This window comes from Psittacula echo (assembly GCF_963264785.1).
Source record: "Psittacula echo genome assembly, chromosome: 15".
In the NCBI taxonomy this organism is placed as follows: Eukaryota; Metazoa; Chordata; class Aves; order Psittaciformes; family Psittacidae; genus Psittacula; species Psittacula echo.
Genome location: NC_137751.1, coordinates 981987 through 998586, shown reverse-complemented (window position 1 = coordinate 998586; position 16600 = coordinate 981987). Strand labels below are relative to the sequence as shown.

At 61.0% G+C, this 16600-nt stretch overlaps 2 protein-coding genes across 2 annotated transcripts; both read right to left on the bottom strand.

Moving 5' to 3' along the window:
* Nucleotides 1–4680: 4680 nt before the first annotated feature.
* On the bottom strand, nt 4681–7467 carry LOC308227558 (PHD finger protein 7-like; the record flags this gene model as incomplete). The annotated part of the gene is made up of 10 exons (XM_080630241.1): nt 4681–4832; nt 5002–5120; nt 5237–5350; nt 5452–5558; nt 5668–5830; nt 5916–6040; nt 6468–6569; nt 6656–6747; nt 6900–7032; nt 7282–7467. The coding sequence occupies 10 exons, from the start codon at nt 7465–7467 to the stop codon at nt 4681–4683; spliced, it is 1293 nt and encodes a 430-aa protein (XP_080486367.1).
* Nucleotides 7468–11301: 3834 nt separating this feature from the next.
* On the bottom strand, nt 11302–13644 carry LOC308227557 (PHD finger protein 7-like; the record flags this gene model as incomplete). The annotated part of the gene is made up of 9 exons (XM_080630240.1): nt 11302–11453; nt 11623–11741; nt 11861–11974; nt 12076–12182; nt 12292–12454; nt 12540–12664; nt 13092–13193; nt 13280–13371; nt 13524–13644. 9 exons carry the CDS (start codon nt 13642–13644, stop codon nt 11302–11304), a joined length of 1095 nt encoding a protein of 364 aa, XP_080486366.1.
* Between the last annotated feature and the right edge of the window lie 2956 nt (nt 13645–16600).

Sequence of the window (16600 nt, the reverse complement as noted above, 5' to 3'; positions counted from 1 at the left end):
CCGAGGAGCGGGGGGTGCCAGCACCAGGCACTGACCAGGCAGTTCTCATGGACGCAGAGCCCATCCTGACGGCACAGCTGCCCCAGCACCTCGGGGTTGCAGTCTGCCCGCTGGCAGAACCCGCACACTGCAGGGGGACAGCAGCGTCACCCCCTGCACTGTGACAGGGTCCCAGCGTAATGCTGGGAGCGGGATGGGGGAGAGACCCGACGGCCATCCTATGGTGCTTGCATCCACAATCCCCTCTGTGAGGGTCCAGGCGGGGTGCTGTGCACTCACCTTCCTTACTGGGGTCATCCCGCTGCCTCTTGCACTGGGGAGGCTCACAGGAGGGCTCGCCCTCCTCCTCTGGCAGCGCTGCTGGAGGCTGGGCCTTGCGGCACCGTGATTTGCGCTTCATCACAGCAAGTGGCTGCAGCCAAGGAGATGGCTGCGCCTGGGAATGTTGGTTTGCTGCAAGACCCTGCTGATCTGGGGCTGTTGGTGGGTGGGGCACCCTTGCAGTGCAGGGTGATTGTGATGCGGCGCCGCACGAGGGTTGCGCAAGGGGCATCTGGAATGCGGGCACAGGCGCAGGGCTGCGATCCAGGGATGGACGGAGGGAGGGAGCGTGGCACGGGCTGGCTGTGCTCATCATCCCCCTGCCCCTCGCAGTGCCGACCTTGCAGCCAGCCCCGGCGCTGGACCCACCGGCACGGGACCCACCAGTACAGGGGGACGACCACTTCCCTGGCGCTGCTGCCGCGCTCTTGCTGCTACACGCCAGGATGCCGTTGACCTTCTTGGCCACCTGGCCACAGACCTGGCCCAGCTTTAGCTGGCTCTTTTGACCACCACCCCAAGTCATTTCCAGCAGCCTCTTTTCCCTGGTGCAAGGGGTTGTTGCGACCCAAGTGCAGCGTCAGCAGTGAGCCTTGGGGAACCTCGCCTGCGCACGGGCTGCTTCACCTTGGAGGGAGGGGATCAGCCGTGGCCCTTTGGGTTTCCCTGCCCTTCCAGGGCTCCTGGACTATTCCTGGGTCCCCGTGGTGATAAGAAACGCTGATGTGACCCGTTTATCCCGCAGGAATTATCCAGTCTCACTCCAGCAGCAGATCTGCAGGATCTGCATGTTTTATTAAACCTATTGAGCAATGTACAGTGGTGTGGAGTGGGTGCCAGTAGGGAAGGGAACAGAGCCAGCTCCGTCATTTAAGAAGAACATAGAGCTAACCATGGGATGCGAATAGATGGAGCTTATGGGGAAGGCAGCTTCACGCGGAGGTGGGGGTCGACTGCTTCTGCCGCTGCTGCTGCTGGAACCAGTCCTGGTCCATGCAGAAGCTCTTCCCATTCCGCAGCTCCACGCTGGGGAGAGAGGGGGGCTGCATTAGATGGGGGAATGCAGGGTCCAGCCATGCCCTGGGGTTTCCTGCAGCATCCTTTCCCCACATCCCCCCAAAGGGCTGACTTGGAGCAATCTGGAGCCTTGGCTTCCTTCCTGCTTTTCTTGCTGACAGCTGAAATGGGGAATTTTGGGGCTCTTTGGGATAGAGCAGTGAGAAGGGAAGTGCATGGGAAGAGCCAGAGCAGTCCCCCCACCATGGCACCCTTTGGGGGTGGCTAGTCTTGGGGCATCCTCAAAGGCAGAACAAGGAAGGAACGAACCTAGGGGAGAACATAGGGAAGGTGGGTGAGTGACGGTGAGGAGCGAGGTGCTGGGGAGGAAGGCTGGGTTGGGATACTCAGCGCACAGCCCCGTGGGAGCAGTGGGAACGTGTCTGCTGGTAGCTCTTGAGGAGGAGGGCAGGGATTTTCTGCCGGATGAACATGCCCTTGTAGCGGCAAGCGCTATAGGGGCTGCGGACTGAGAGGAGGCGAAAGGGGTTGGTGCTTTCCCACCCCCAGCAGAAGGGATGGGGGGGTACCCCTGGGACTCTCTTGCTCCCTTCTGCTACAAGGGGTCCCCTCTCGCATGCCTGGCAGCGCTGCTTTGCTCCGGGGTAGGAACCCCCTGTTTCCCTGCCCATGGAGGGCTTATTACTGATCTCCCCAGCCTGGGTGCCAGGTCGGAAGCTACCTCTGTATCCCTGCTGTGACCGGGGGAGCAGGGTGAGGAGGGATGTTTGTGCCAAAACTGGGGCTAAGCTGGGAGCTTTCTCCTGGCAGTGGTTTTCCGCCAGCAACAGCAGCAGAGCCTGGGGATGTCCATCCACAGAGCAGCTCCTCAGCCCCCCAAGACAGCGATGCTGCAAAGCAAATCCCTGCCTGGAGCTTGCTGCCTGCTCGGGATTGCCACTGGGGCTCTGGCCATGGAGCTTTGTGCCGCAGCCTGGCTCATGGCTGGTGGGGGATCCTTGCGGCAGTGGCGGCGTCAGTGCTGTGGGGTTTGGGGCACCAAATTGAATCTGAAAGTTGCAGCCGCGTGGCCAGCGCTTCCCCCTCTGCGGTTTCCTTCTCCAGCTCAGCAAATCTGGGTGCTCTGACATAATTTCCCTGGCATCATGGACTCATAGAATCATAGAATAGAATCACAGAATCATAGAATCATAGAATAGTTCGGGTTGGAAAGGACCTTAAGATCATCTAGTTCCAACCCCCCTGCCGTGGGCAGGGACACCCCACACTAAACCATGGCACCCAAGGCCTCATCCAACCTGGCCTTGAACACCGCCAGGGATGGAGCATTCACAACCTCCCTGGGCAACCCATTCCAGTGCCTCACCACCCTCTCAGTAAAGAATTTCTTCCTTAGATCCAATCTAAACTTCCCCTGTTTCAGTTTGAACCCGTTACCCCTTGTCCTCTCACTACAGTCCCTGAGGAATAGACCATCCCCAGCATCCTTGTAGGCCCCCTTCAGACACTGGAAGCTGCTCTGAGGTCTCCACGCAGCTTCTCTTCTCCAGGCTGAACAGCCCCAACTTTCTCAGCCTGTCTTCATACGGGAGGTGCTCCAGCCCCTGCTCATCCTCGTGGCCTCCTCTGGACTTGTTCCAACAGTTCCATGTCCTTTTTACGTTGAGGACACCAGAACCGCACGCAATGCTCCAAGTGAGGTCTCACAAGAGCAGAGCAGAGGGGCAGGATCACCTCCTTCGACCTGCTGGTCACGCTCCTCTTGATGCAGCCCAGGACACGGTTGCTTTCTGGGCTGCGAGCACACACTGCAGCCGGCTCATGTTCATTTTGTCATCAACCAACACCCCCAAGTCCTTCTCTGCAGGGCTGCTCTGAATCTCCTTTCTGCCCAACCTGTAGCCGTGCCTGGGATTGCTCCAACTCATTTCCTTTCCTTGAAAGCCTGCGCCCACCCCACGGCCGGGGATAAAAGGAGGGCATGGCCACAGGGCCGAGCATTGTGCAGAGCCCTGCAGACTCCAGCTGCAGCCCTGCTCGCAGATCACTCAGCTCCACAGCAGCACGAAGGTCTCCGCAGCCGCTCTGGTCGCCCTCCTCCTCTTGGCCGCCTGCTCCCCATCCGAGGCCCATCTCGGAGAGTCCGGCGTGGCTGCATCCTCCCTGGGGCTCACTGTGCCATTGCTCCAGAGGAGCTGCTGGGGCAGACTGAGAGCTCCATCCCCATCAGCAGGGGGAGGGCTGGGAGCAGGAGGCCAACGCTGGGACCCAGGGAACAGGACACAAGAGGGGACATGGGAGATGGCAAATCCCCCAGGAACCCCTGTGCCTGGGCTCTCACCAGGGCTCTCTCTCTGTCTCTGCCCTCACAGATGGTGTCCCCACCACGTGCTGCTCCACCTTCCACCGACGCCCCATCCCACGGCGCCTCATCACCTCTGCCTATATCACCAGCAGCAGGTGCAGCCAGCCAGCAGTGATGGGAGTCCCACTGGGGGCTAAGGGGGCGATGGCTGGGCCAGAGGGATGGGGACATGGCTGGGGACCTATTGCAGGCACCCCGCTGCCCCGGCCCAGCACTCTAACGTGGGACTTGTCCTGGCAGCATGGTCACCAAGAAGAAGGAGCTGTGCACAGAGCCCCGGGCGGCCTGGGTGCAGGCACATGTGCAGCACTTCCAGAGCCTGGAGAACTGATCCTTCCCCACTGCCACCCGTGATGCCCGTGGTGCTTTCCCAGCCCCGGGTACACAAGAGAGCACTTGGACTGCGGCCTTCTTCAATGGGAAAGCTTATTCGATTGAACTTAGTTAAACAAAGTATTTTTTTGCTCAAGAAAGGGAACAAAACTCTAAAATACATTATAGCAAAGTCATAATTTAAACTGAAAATAATTTAAACCCTATCAATTTGCTTGTTAATGAACAGTCAGGAGTTTGGACGCCTGTATAAAGTGTTTGTGTTACCAAGCCCTTTGTGTGTCTCTGAAGTCCCTGCTGGAGCCCCACCGTGAGAGACAAGAGCCATGGTGACACCATTGCTCTGCACGCATCCTGGGGTCACTGCTCTCTCTGGAACAGAGCAGCCTTGGCCCCACAGCATCCCCCACGGTGCCTCCCCCTCCCCAGCCTGGGCTCAGCTCCGGAGCCACCCATGGGGTGACACCAGCATCTCAACTGGCTGACCAGTGCCAGCTCCTATTTGGGAAGCAGCCTGGCATCCCCTGTGATGCCAGGAGGAGGTTGGGGCCACGGCAGCGGCTCTTGCCCTGCAGTGCTCAGGCAGAAGCAGCAAACCCACGTCTGTGAAGCGCCAAGTTTTATTAGAGAGAAGCTGCCCATCTCTAGGGCAGGGCCTGGGAGGGCAGGTTGGTGTGCGGGAGTCCTGCAGGGATCTCGACCTCTTCGTCCCCACGTGAGGTGTCAGGAGCTGGGCCAGTGCGCGAGGGTCCCTGTGCCGGTGGGTCCAGCGCCTGGGCTGGCTGCAAGGCGGGCACTGCGAGGGGCAAGGGGATGATGAGCACAGCCAGCCTGTGCCACGCTCCCTCTCTCCATCCCTGGATCACAGCCCTGAGCCTGTCCCCATGTCCCAAGTAGCAGTGGTGGCCACATGGCTCTTGGGACCTTCTGTGCCCCCCCCCCCGCCCCCCAACTGCAGCCCTCACCAGTGCCCGTGTCCCTGCAGTCCCAGCATTCCCAGGAATCCACCTCTTCTCCCAGGTTGGAGCAGCGCTGGTGGGTCCCGCGGGAGCCACAGGAGTGGCAGAGCAGCAGTCGCCAGGGCCTGGGGGGGCAATGGGACCCATTGCCACCAAAGGCCCCTGAGATGGATGGGGGGCGCCATCCTGGTACCTCCATCCCCAGCCAAAGCCGGTGACCTGGGGGAACACCAGCACTCACCCATTCTCCTCTGCCTCCTGTTGTCCCACGGGGCACAGGCACTGGCTGGTGTCACAGGAGCTGTGCCGCTGATAATGATCGGCAAAGGCTCCATCCTCCTCCCAGGCAGCATCCCTGTGGGAGCAGAGGAGCGCTCAGGCCTGGGGACGTGGGGAGGCAGGAGGGGATTGGCCGCAGCATCGCAGAGGGGAAGGAGGCAGGGGGAGGGCACCGACCTGTCCGGGATTTTGATGCCCAGGCGGAACATCTCTTCTCGGAAGGTGCCCATGTCCTGGCAGAGCGGGCAGCGGAAGTGGTGCAGGGCAGAGCGCAGCGCCTGGCCCTGGGGCAGACACAGCATCAGCACCATCGGTGGTGGGGTCCCGTTCACCCCCGCGGAGCTTGGTGATGGGGTGACCACAGGGCTGATGCCGTCGGGGACCGCTGCCTACCTGAATACAGCGGCGGTGGAACCAGGCGCTGGTGCAGGTGGGACAGACCAGGGTGTCATAGCGCGGCCGCTCCGCCACCGCCTCCTGGCAGATGAGGCACAGGGTCTGGTCCTGCTGCACCGCCCGCACCCGCTGCACCGGCCGGTGCTTCCAGCAGAAGGACCTGCGGACGGAGGTGATGGATGCTTCAGCCCCAGCTCTCCTCCATCCCGGCCCTGGCTCTGGTAGCCCGGGGCGGTGACACTCACTTGAACTCCCCGAAGAACTGGGAGACGCAGCCCCGCTCGCTGCCGCAGGGGTAGTGGAAGGTGCGGGGACAGCGCCGCGCTCTGCAGGTGACCGAGGCGCCCGCCTGGCGGCAGATGCAGCACCTCTGGGGATGAGAGGAGGTGAACGGTGTCAGTGCCACATAGAACCCTAGAGCCCTGGAATCAACCAGCTTGGGAAAGACCTTTAAGCTCATCCAGTCCAACCGTTCCCCAGCACTGCCAAGGCCACCACGATCCCGTGGCACCGAGGGCCTCGTCTCCACGGGGTGTGAACGCTTGCAGGGCCGGTGAGTCCAGCCCTGCCCTGGGCAGCCGGTGCCAATGCCTGAGCACCCTTTGGGGAAGGAATTGTTCCTCAGCTCCATCTAAACCTCCCGCTTGAAGGCATTTCCTCTTGTCCAACAGCACTTTCTGGATGAAGGGGCATCTGGGCGGTTGCTTGCAGGCGGCTGCCAGAGCATCCCTGAGGGATTGCTGGGCTGTGCAGTGCTGGGCATAGGGAATGGGCACCGTGATGCCCTCGGGCCTCACCTTCTGTGCCACCCGCTTCAGCTCCTCCTGGATGTCAGGGAAGAGGAAGCCATAGAAGCCCTCTTCATCGGCCCCTCTCTGCTTCAGCCCGCTGGCGTGGTACTGCAAGAGGGGAGAAGAGGGGTTGTGGCAGGGGCTGTCGGCGGTGCAGGGCCGAGGAGCGGGGGGTGCCAGCACCAGGCACTCACCAGGCAGTTCTCATGGACACAGAGCCCATCCTGACGGCACAGCTGCCCCAGCACCTCGGGGTTGCAGTCTGCCCGCTGGCAGAACCCGCACACTGCAGGGGGACAGCAGCGTCACCCCCTGCACTGTGACAGGGTCCCAGCGTAATGCTGGGAGCGGGATGGGGGAGAGACCCGACGGCCATCCTATGGTGCTTGCATCCACAATCCCCTCTGTGAGGGTCCAGGCGGGGTGCTGTGCACTCACCTTCCTTACTGGGGTCATCCCGCTGCCTCTTGCACTGGGGAGGCTCACAGGAGGGCTCGCCCTCCTCCTCTGGCAGCGCTGCTGGAGGCTGGGCCTTGCGGCACCGTGATTTGCGCTTCATCACAGCAAGTGGCTGCAGCCAAGGAGATGGCTGCGCCTGGGAATGTTGGTTTGCTGCAAGACCCTGCTGATCTGGGGCTGTTGGTGGGTGGGGCACCCTTGCAGTGCAGGGTGATTGTGATGCGGCACCGCACGAGGGTTGCGCAAGGGGCATCTGGAATGCGGGCACAGGCGCAGGGCTGCGATCCAGGGATGGACGGAGGGAGGGAGCGTGGCACGGGCTGGCTGTGCTCATCATCCCCCTGCCCCTCGCAGTGCCCACCTTGCAGCCAGCCCCGGCGCTGGACCCACCGGCACGGGACCCACCAGTACAGGGGGACGACCACTTCCCTGGGGCTGCTGCCGCGCTCTTGCTGCTACACGCCAGGATGCCGTTGACCTTCTTGGCCACCTGACCACAGACCTGGCCCAGCTTTAGCTGGCTCTTTTGACCACCACCCCAAGTCATTTCCAGCAGCCTCTTTTCCCTGGTGCAAGGGGTTGCTGCGACCCAAGTGCAGCGTCAGCAGTGAGCCTTGGGGAACCTCGCCTGCGCACGGGCTGCTTCACCTTGGAGGGAGGGGATCAGCCGTGGCCCTTTGGGTTTCCCTGCCCTTCCAGGGCTCCTGGACTATTCCTGGGTCCCCGTGGTGATAAGAAACGCTGATGTGACCCGTTTATCCCGCAGGAATTATCCAGTCTCACTCCAGCAGCAGATCTGCAGGATCTGCATGTTTTATTAAACCTATTGAGCAATGTACAGTGGTGTGGAGTGGGTGCCAGTAGGGAAGGGAACAGAGCCAGCTCCATCATTTAAGAAGAACATAGAGCTAACCATGGGATGCAAATAGATGGAGCTTATGGGGAAGGCAGCTTCACGCGGAGGTGGGGGTCGACTGCTTCTGCCGCTGCTGCTGCTGGAACCAGTCCTGGTCCATGCAGAAGCTCTTCCCATTCCGCAGCTCCACGCTGGGGAGAGAGGGGGGCTGCATTAGATGGGGGAATGCAGGGTCCAGCCATGCCCTGGGGTTTCCTGCAGCATCCTTTCCCCACATCCCCCCAAAGGGCTGCCTTGGAGCAATCTGGAGCCTTGGCTTCCTTCCTGCTTTTCTTGCTGACAGCTGAAATGGGGAATTTTGGGGCTCTTTGGGATAGAGCAGTGAGAAGGGAAGTGCATGGGAAGAGCCAGAGCAGTCCCCCCACCATGGCACCCTTTGGGGGTGGCTAGTCTTGGGGCATCCTCAAAGGCAGAACAAGGAAGGAACGAACCTAGGGGAGAACATAGGGAAGGTGGGTGAGTGAGGGTGAGGAGCGAGGTGCCGGGGAGGAAGGCTGGGTTGGGGTACTCAGTGCACAGCCCCGTGGGAGCAGTGGGAACGTGTCTGCTGGTAGCTCTTGAGGGGGAGGGCAGGGATTTTCTGCCGGATGAACACGTCCTTGTAGCGGCAAGCGCTATAGGGGCTGCGGACTGAGAGGAGGCGAAAGGGGTTGGTGCTTTCCCACCCCCAGCAGAAGGGATGGGGGGGTACCCCTGGGACTCTCTTGCTCCCTTCTGCTACAAGGGGTCCCCTCTCGCATGCCTGGCAGCGCTGCTTTGCTCCGGGGTAGGAACCCCCTGTTTCCCTGCCCATGGAGGGCTTATTACTGATCTCCCCAGCCTGGGTGCCAGGTCGGAAGCTACCTCTGTATCCCTGCTGTGACCGGGGGAGCAGGGTGAGGAGGGATGTTTGTGCCAAAACTGGGGCTAAGCTGGGAGCTTTCTCCTGGCAGTGGTTTTCCGCCAGCAACAGCAGCAGAGCCTGGGGATGTCCATCCACAGAGCAGCTCCTCAGCCCCCCAAGACAGCGATGCTGCAAAGCAAATCCCTGCCTGGAGCTTGCTGCCTGCTCGGGATTGCCACTGGGGCTCTGGCCATGGAGCTTTGTGCCGCAGCCTGGCTCATGGCTGGTGGGGGATCCTTGCGGCAGTGGTGGCGTCGGTGCTGTGGGGTTTGGGGCACCCAAATTGAATCTGAAAGTTGCAGCCGCGTGGCCAGCGCTTCCCCCTCTGCGGTTTCCTTCTCCAGCTCAGCAAATCTGGGTGCTCTGACATAATTTCCCTGGCATCATGGACTCATAGAATCATAGAATAGAATCACAGAATCATAGAATCATAGAATAGTTCGGATTGGAAAGGACCTCAAGATCATCCAGTTCCAACCCCCCTGCCGTGGGCAGGGACACCCCACACTAAACCATGGCACCCAAGGCCTCATCCAACCTGGCCTTGAACACCGCCAGGGATGGAGCATTCACAACCTCCCTGGGCAACCCATTCCAGTGCCTCACCACCCCCTCAGTAAAGAATTTCTTCCTTATTTCCAATCTACACTTCCCCTGTTTCAGTTTGAACCCGTTACCCCTTGTCCTCTCACTACAGTCCCTGAGGAATAGACCATCCCCAGCATCCTTGTAGGCCCCCTTCAGACACTGGAAGCTGCTCTGAGGTCTCCACGCAGCTTCTCTTCTCCAGGCTGAACAGCCCCAACTTTCTCAGCCTGTCTTCATACGGGAGGTGCTCCAGCCCCTGCTCATCCTCGTGGCCTCCTCTGGACTTGTTCCAACAGTTCCATGTCCTTTTTACGTTGAGGACACCAGAACCGCACACAATGCTCCAAGTGAGGTCTCACGAGAGCAGAGCAGAGGGGCAGGATCACCTCCTTCGACCTGCTGGTCACGCTCCTCTTGATGCAGCCCAGGATACGGTTGCTTTCTGGGCTGCGAGCACACACTGCAGCCGGCTCATGTTCATTTTGTCATCAACCAACACCCCCAAGTCCTTCTCTGCAGGGCTGCTCTGAATCTCCTTTCTGCCCAACCTGTAGCCGTGCCTGGGATTGCTCCAACTCATTTCCTTTCCTTGAAAGCCTGCGCCCACCCCGCGGCCGGGGATAAAAGGAGGGCATGGCCACAGGGCCGAGCATTGTGCAGAGCCCTGCAGACTCCAGCTGCAGCCCTGCTCGCAGATCCCTCAGCTCCACAGCAGCACGAAGGTCTCCGCAGCCGCTCTGGTCGCCCTCCTCCTCTTGGCCGCCTGCTCCCCATCCGAGGCCCATCTCGGAGAGTCCGGCGTGGCTGCATCCTCCCTGGGGCTCACTGTGCCATTGCTCCAGAGGAGCTGCTGGGGCAGACTGAGAGCTCCATCCCCATCAGCAGGGGGAGGGCTGGGAGCAGGAGGCCAACGCTGGGACCCAGGGAACAGGACACAAGAGGGGACATGGGAGATGGCAAATCCCCCGGGAACCCCTGTGCCTGGGCTCTCACCAGGGCTCTCTCTCTGTCTCTGCCCTCACAGATGGTGTCCCCACCACGTGCTGCTCCACCTTCCACCGACGCCCCATCCCACGGCGCCTCATCACCTCTGCCTATATCACCAGCAGCAGGTGCAGCCAGCCAGCAGTGATGGGAGTCCCACTGGGGGCTAAGGGGGCGATGGCTGGGCCAGAGGGATGGGGACATGGCTGGGGACCTATTGCAGGCACCCCGCTGCCCCGGCCCAGCACTCTAACGTGGGACTTGTCCTGGCAGCATGGTCACCAAGAAGAAGGAGCTGTGCACAGAGCCCCGGGCGGCCTGGGTGCAGGCACATGTGCAGCACTTCCAGAGCCTGGAGAACTGATCCTTCCCCACTGCCACCCGTGATGCCCGTGGTGCTTTCCCAGCCCCGGGTACACAAGAGAGCACTTGGACTGCGGCCTTCTTCAATGGGAAAGCTTATTCGATTGAACTTAGTTAAACAAAGTATTTTTTTGCTCAAGAAAGGGAACAAAACTCTAAAATAAATTATAGCAAAGTCATAATTTAAACTGAAAATAATTTAAACCCTATCAATTTGCTTGTTAATGAACAGTCAGGAGTTTGGACGCCTGTATAAAGTGTTTGTGTTACCAAGCCCTTTGTGTGTCTCTGAAGTCCCTGCTGGAGCCCCGCCGTGAGAGACAAGAGCCATGGTGACACCATTGCTCTGCACGCATCCTGGGGTCACTGCTCTCTCTGGAACAGAGCAGCCTTGGCCCCACAGCATCCCCCACGGTGCCTCCCCCTCCCCAGCCTGGGCTCAGCTCCGGAGCCACCCATGGGGTGACACCAGCATCTCAACTGGCTGACCAGTGCCAGCTCCTATTTGGGAAGCAGCCTGGCATCCCCTGTGATGCCAGGAGGAGGTTGGGGCCACGGCAGCGGCTCTTGCCCTGCAGTGCTCAGGCAGAAGCAGCAAACCCACGTCTGTGAAGCGCCAAGTTTTATTAGAGAGAAGCTGCCCATCTCTAGGGCAGGGCCTGGGAGGGCAGGTTGGTGTGCGGGAGTCCTGCAGGGATCTCGACCTCTTCGTCCCCACGTGAGGTGTCAGGAGCTGGGCCAGTGCGCGAGGGTCCCTGTGCCGGTGGGTCCAGCGCCTGGGCTGGCTGCAAGGCGGGCACTGCGAGGGGCAAGGGGATGATGAGCACAGCCAGCCTGTGCCACGCTCCCTCTCTCCATCCCTGGATCACAGCCCTGAGCCTGTCCCCATGTCCCAAGTAGCAGTGGTGGCCACATGGCTCTTGGGACCTTCTGTGCCCCCCCCCCCGCCCCCCAACTGCAGCCCTCACCAGTGCCCGTGTCCCTGCAGTCCCAGCATTCCCAGGAATCCACCTCTTCTCCCAGGTTGGAGCAGCGCTGGTGGGTCCCGCGGGAGCCACAGGAGTGGCAGAGCAGCAGTCGCCAGGGCCTGGGGGGGCAATGGGACCCATTGCCACCAAAGGCCCCTGAGATGGGGCCCCTGGGGCGCCATCCTGGTACCTCCATCCCCAGCCAAAGCCGGTGACCTGGGGGAACACCAGCACTCACCCATTCTCCTCTGCCTCCTGTCGTCCCACGGGGCACAGGCACTGGCTGGTGTCACAGGAGCTGTGCCGCTGATAATGATCGGCAAAGGCTCCATCCTCCTCCCAGGCAGCATCCCTGTGGGAGCAGAGGAGCGCTCAGGCCTGGGGACGTGGGGAGGCAGGAGGGGATTGGCCGCAGCATCGCAGAGGGGAAGGAGGCAGGGGGAGGGCACCGACCTGTCCGGGATTTTGATGCCCAGGCGGAACATCTCTTCTCGGAAGGTGCCCATGTCCTGGCAGAGCGGGCAGCGGAAGTGGTGCAGGGCAGAGCGCAGCGCCTGGCCCTGGGGCAGACACAGCATCAGCACCATCGGTGGTGGGGTCCCGTTCACCCCCGCGGAGCTTGGTGATGGGGTGACCACAGGGCTGATGCCGTCGGGGACCGCTGCCTACCTGAATACAGCGGCGGTGGAACCAGGCGCTGGTGCAGGTGGGACAGACCAGGGTGTCATAGCGCGGCCGCTCCGCCACCGCCTCCTGGCAGATGAGGCACAGGGTCTGGTCCTGCTGCACCGCCCGCACCCGCTGCACCGGCCGGTGCTTCCAGCAGAAGGACCTGCGGACGGAGGTGATGGATGCTTCAGCCCCAGCTCTCCTCCATCCCGGCCCTGGCTCTGGTAGCCCGGGGCGGTGACACTCACTTGAACTCCCCGAAGAACTGGGAGACGCAGCCCCGCTCGCTGCCGCAGGGGTAGTGGAAGGTGCGGGGACAGCGCCGCGCTCTGCAGGTGACCGAGGCGCCCGCCTGGCGGCAGATGCAGCACCTCTGGGGATGAGAGGAGGTGAACGGTGTCAGTGCCACATAGAACCCTAGAGCCCTGGAATCAACCAGCTTGGGAAAGACCTTTAAGCTCATCCAGTCCAACCGTTCCCCAGCACTGCCAAGGCCACCACGAACCCGTGGCACCGAGGGCCTCGTCTCCACGGGGTGTGAACGCTTGCAGGGCCGGTGAGTCCAGCCCTGCCCTGGGCAGCCGGTGCCAATGCCTGAGCACCCTTTGGGGAAGGAATTGTTCCTCAGCTCCATCTAAACCTCCCGCTTGAAGGCATTTCCTCTTGTCCAACAGCACTTTCTGGATGAAGGGGCATCTGGGCGGTTGCTTGCAGGCGGCTGCCAGAGCATCCCTGAGGGATTGCTGGGCTGTGCAGTGCTGGGCATAGGGAATGGGCACCGTGATGCCCTCGGGCCTCACCTTCTGTGCCACCCGCTTCAGCTCCTCCTGGATGTCAGGGAAGAGGAAGCCATAGAAGCCCTCTTCATCGGCCCCTCTCTGCTTCAGCCCGCTGGCGTGGTACTGCAAGAGGGGAGAAGAGGGGTTGTGGCAGGGGCTGTCGGCGGTGCAGGGCCGAGGAGCGGGGGGTGCCAGCACCAGGCACTCACCAGGCAGTTCTCATGGACACAGAGCCCATCCTGACGGCACAGCTGCCCCAGCACCTCGGGGTTGCAGTCTGCCCGCTGGCAGAACCCGCACACTGCAGGGGGACAGCAGCGTCACCCCCTGCATTGTGACAGGGTCCCAGCGTAATGCTGGGAGCGGGATGGGGGAGAGACCCGACGGCCATCCTATGGTGCTTGCATCCACAATCCCCTCTGTGAGGGTCCAGGCGGGGTGCTGTGCACTCACCTTCCTTACTGGGGTCATCCCGCTGCCTCTTGCACTGGGGAGGCTCACAGGAGGGCTCGCCCTCCTCCTCTGGCAGCGCTGCTGGAGGCTGGGCCTTGCGGCACCGTGATTTGCGCTTCATCACAGCAAGTGGCTGCAGCCAAGGAGATGGCTGCGCCTGGGAATGTTGGTTTGCTGCAAGACCCTGCTGATCTGGGGCTGTTGGTGGGTGGGGCACCCTTGCAGTGCAGGGTGATTGTGATGCGGCACCGCACGAGGGTTGCGCAAGGGGCATCTGGAATGCGGGCACAGGCGCAGGGCTGCGATCCAGGGATGGACGGAGGGAGGGAGCGTGGCACGGGCTGGCTGTGCTCGTCATCCCCCTGCCCCTCGCAGTGCCGACCTTGCAGCCAGCCCCGGCGCTGGACCCACCGGCACGGGACCCACCAGTACAGGGGGACGACCACTTCCCTGGCGCTGCTGCCGCGCTCTTGCTGCTACACGCCAGGATGCCGTTGACCTTCTTGGCCACCTGGCCACAGACCTGGCCCAGCTTTAGCTGGCTCTTTTGACCACCACCCCAAGTCATTTCCAGCAGCCTCTTTTCCCTGGTGCAAGGGGTTGCTGCGACCCAAGTGCAGCGTCAGCAGTGAGCCTTGGGGAACCTCGCCTGCGCACGGGCTGCTTCACCTTGGAGGGAGGGGATCAGCCGTGGCCCTTTGGGTTTCCCTGCCCTTCCAGGGCTCCTGGACTATTCCTGGGTCCCCGTGGTGATAAGAAACGCTGATGTGACCCGTTTATCCCGCAGGAATTATCCAGTCTCACTCCAGCAGCAGATCTGCAGGATCTGCATGTTTTATTAAACCTATTGAGCAATGTACAGTGGTGTGGAGTGGGTGCCAGTAGGGAAGGGAACAGAGCCAGCTCCATCATTTAAGAAGAACATAGAGCTAACCATGGGATGCAAATAGATGGAGCTTATGGGGAAGGCAGCTTCACGCGGAGGTGCGGGTCGACTGCTTCTGCCGCTGCTGCTGCTGGAACCAGTCCTGGTCCATGCAGAAGCTCTTCCCATTCCGCAGCTCCACGCTGGGGAGAGAGGGGGGCTGCATTAGATGGGGGAATGCAGGGTCCAGCCATGCCCTGGGGTTTCCTGCAGCATCCTTTCCCCACATCCCCCCAAAGGGCTGACTTGGAGCAATCTGGAGCCTTGGCTTCCTTCCTGCTTTTCTTGCTGACAGCTGAAATGGGGAATTTTGGGGCTCTTTGGGATAGAGCAGTGAGAAGGGAAGTGCATGGGAAGAGCCAGAGCAGTCCCCCCACCATGGCACCCTTTGGGGGTGGCTAGTCTTGGGGCATCCTCAAAGGCAGAACAAGGAAGGAACGAACCTAGGGGAGAACATAGGGAAGGTGGGTGAGTGAGGGTGAGGAGCGAGGTGCCGGGGAGGAAGGCTGGGTTGGGGTACTCAGTGCACAGCCCCGTGGGAGCAGTGGGAACGTGTCTGCTGGTAGCTCTTGAGGAGGAGGGCAGGGATTTTCTGCCGGATGAACACGCCCTTGTAGCGGCAAGCGCTATAGGGGCTGCGGACTGAGAGGGGGCGAAAGGGGTTGGTGCTTTCCCACCCCCAGCAGAAGGGATAGGGGGGTACCCCTGGGACTCTCTTGCTCCCTTCTGCTACAAGGGGTCCCCTCTCGCATGCCTGGCAGCGCTGCTTTGCTCCGGGGTAGGAACCCCCTGTTTCCCTGCCCATGGAGGGCTTATTACTGATCTCCCCAGCCTGGGTGCCAGGTCGGAAGCTACCTCTGTATCCCTGCTGTGACCGGGGGAGCAGGGTGAGGAGGGATGTTTGTGCCAAAACTGGGGCTAAGCTGGGAGCTTTCTCCTGGCAGTGGTTTTCCGCCAGCAACAGCAGCAGAGCCTGGGGATGTCCATCCACAGAGCAGCTCCTCAGCCCCCCAACACAGCGATGCTGCAAAGCAAATCCCTGCCTGGAGCTTGCTGCCTGCTCGGGATTGCCACTGGGGCTCTGGCCATGGAGCTTTGTGCCGCAGCCTGGCTCATGGCTGGTGGGGGATCCTTGCGGCAGTGGCGGCGTCGGTGCTGTGGGGTTTGGGGCACCCAAATTGAATCTGAAAGTTGCAGCCGCGTGGCCAGCGCTTCCCCCTCTGCGGTTTCCTTCTCCAGCTCAGCAAATCTGGGTGCTCTGACATAATTTCCCTGGCATCATGGACTCATAGAATCATAGAATAGAATCACAGAATCATAGAATCATAGAATAGTTCGGGTTGGAAAGGACCTTAAGATCATCTAGTTCCAACCCCCCTGCCGTGGGCAGGGACACCCCACACTAAACCATGGCACCCAAGGCCTCATCCAACCTGGCCTTGAACACCGCCAGGGATGGAGCATTCACAACCTCCCTGGGCAACCCATTCCAGTGCCTCACCACCCTCTCAGTAAAGAATTTCTTCCTTATTTCCAATCTACACTTCCCCTGTTTCAGTTTGAACCCCTTACCCCTTGTCCTCTCACTACAGTCCCTGAGGAATAGACCATCCCCAGCATCCTTGTAGGCCCCCTTCAGACACTGGAAGCTGCTCTGAGGTCTCCACGCAGCTTCTCTTCTCCAGGCTGAACAGCCCCAACTTTCTCAGCCTGTCTTCATACGGGAGGTGCTCCAGCCCCTGCTCATCCTCGTGGCCTCCTCTGGACTTGTTCCAACAGTTCCATGTCCTTTTTACGTTGAGGACACCAGAACCGCACGCAATGCTCCAAGTGAGGTCTCACAAGAGCAGAGCAGAGGGGCAGGATCACCTCCTTCGACCTGCTGGTCACGCTCCTCTTGATGCAGCCCAGGACACGGTTGCTTTCTGGGCTGCGAGCACACACTGCAGCCGGCTCATGTTCATTTTGTCATCAACCAACACCCCCAAGTCCTTCTCTGCAGGGCTGCTCTGAATCTCCTTTCTGCCCAACCTGTAGCCGTGCCTGGGATTGCTCCAACTCATTTCCTTTCCTTGAAAGCCTGCGCCCGCCCCGCGGCCGGGGATAAAAGGAGGGCATGGCCACAGGGCCGAGCATTGTGCAGAGCCCTGCA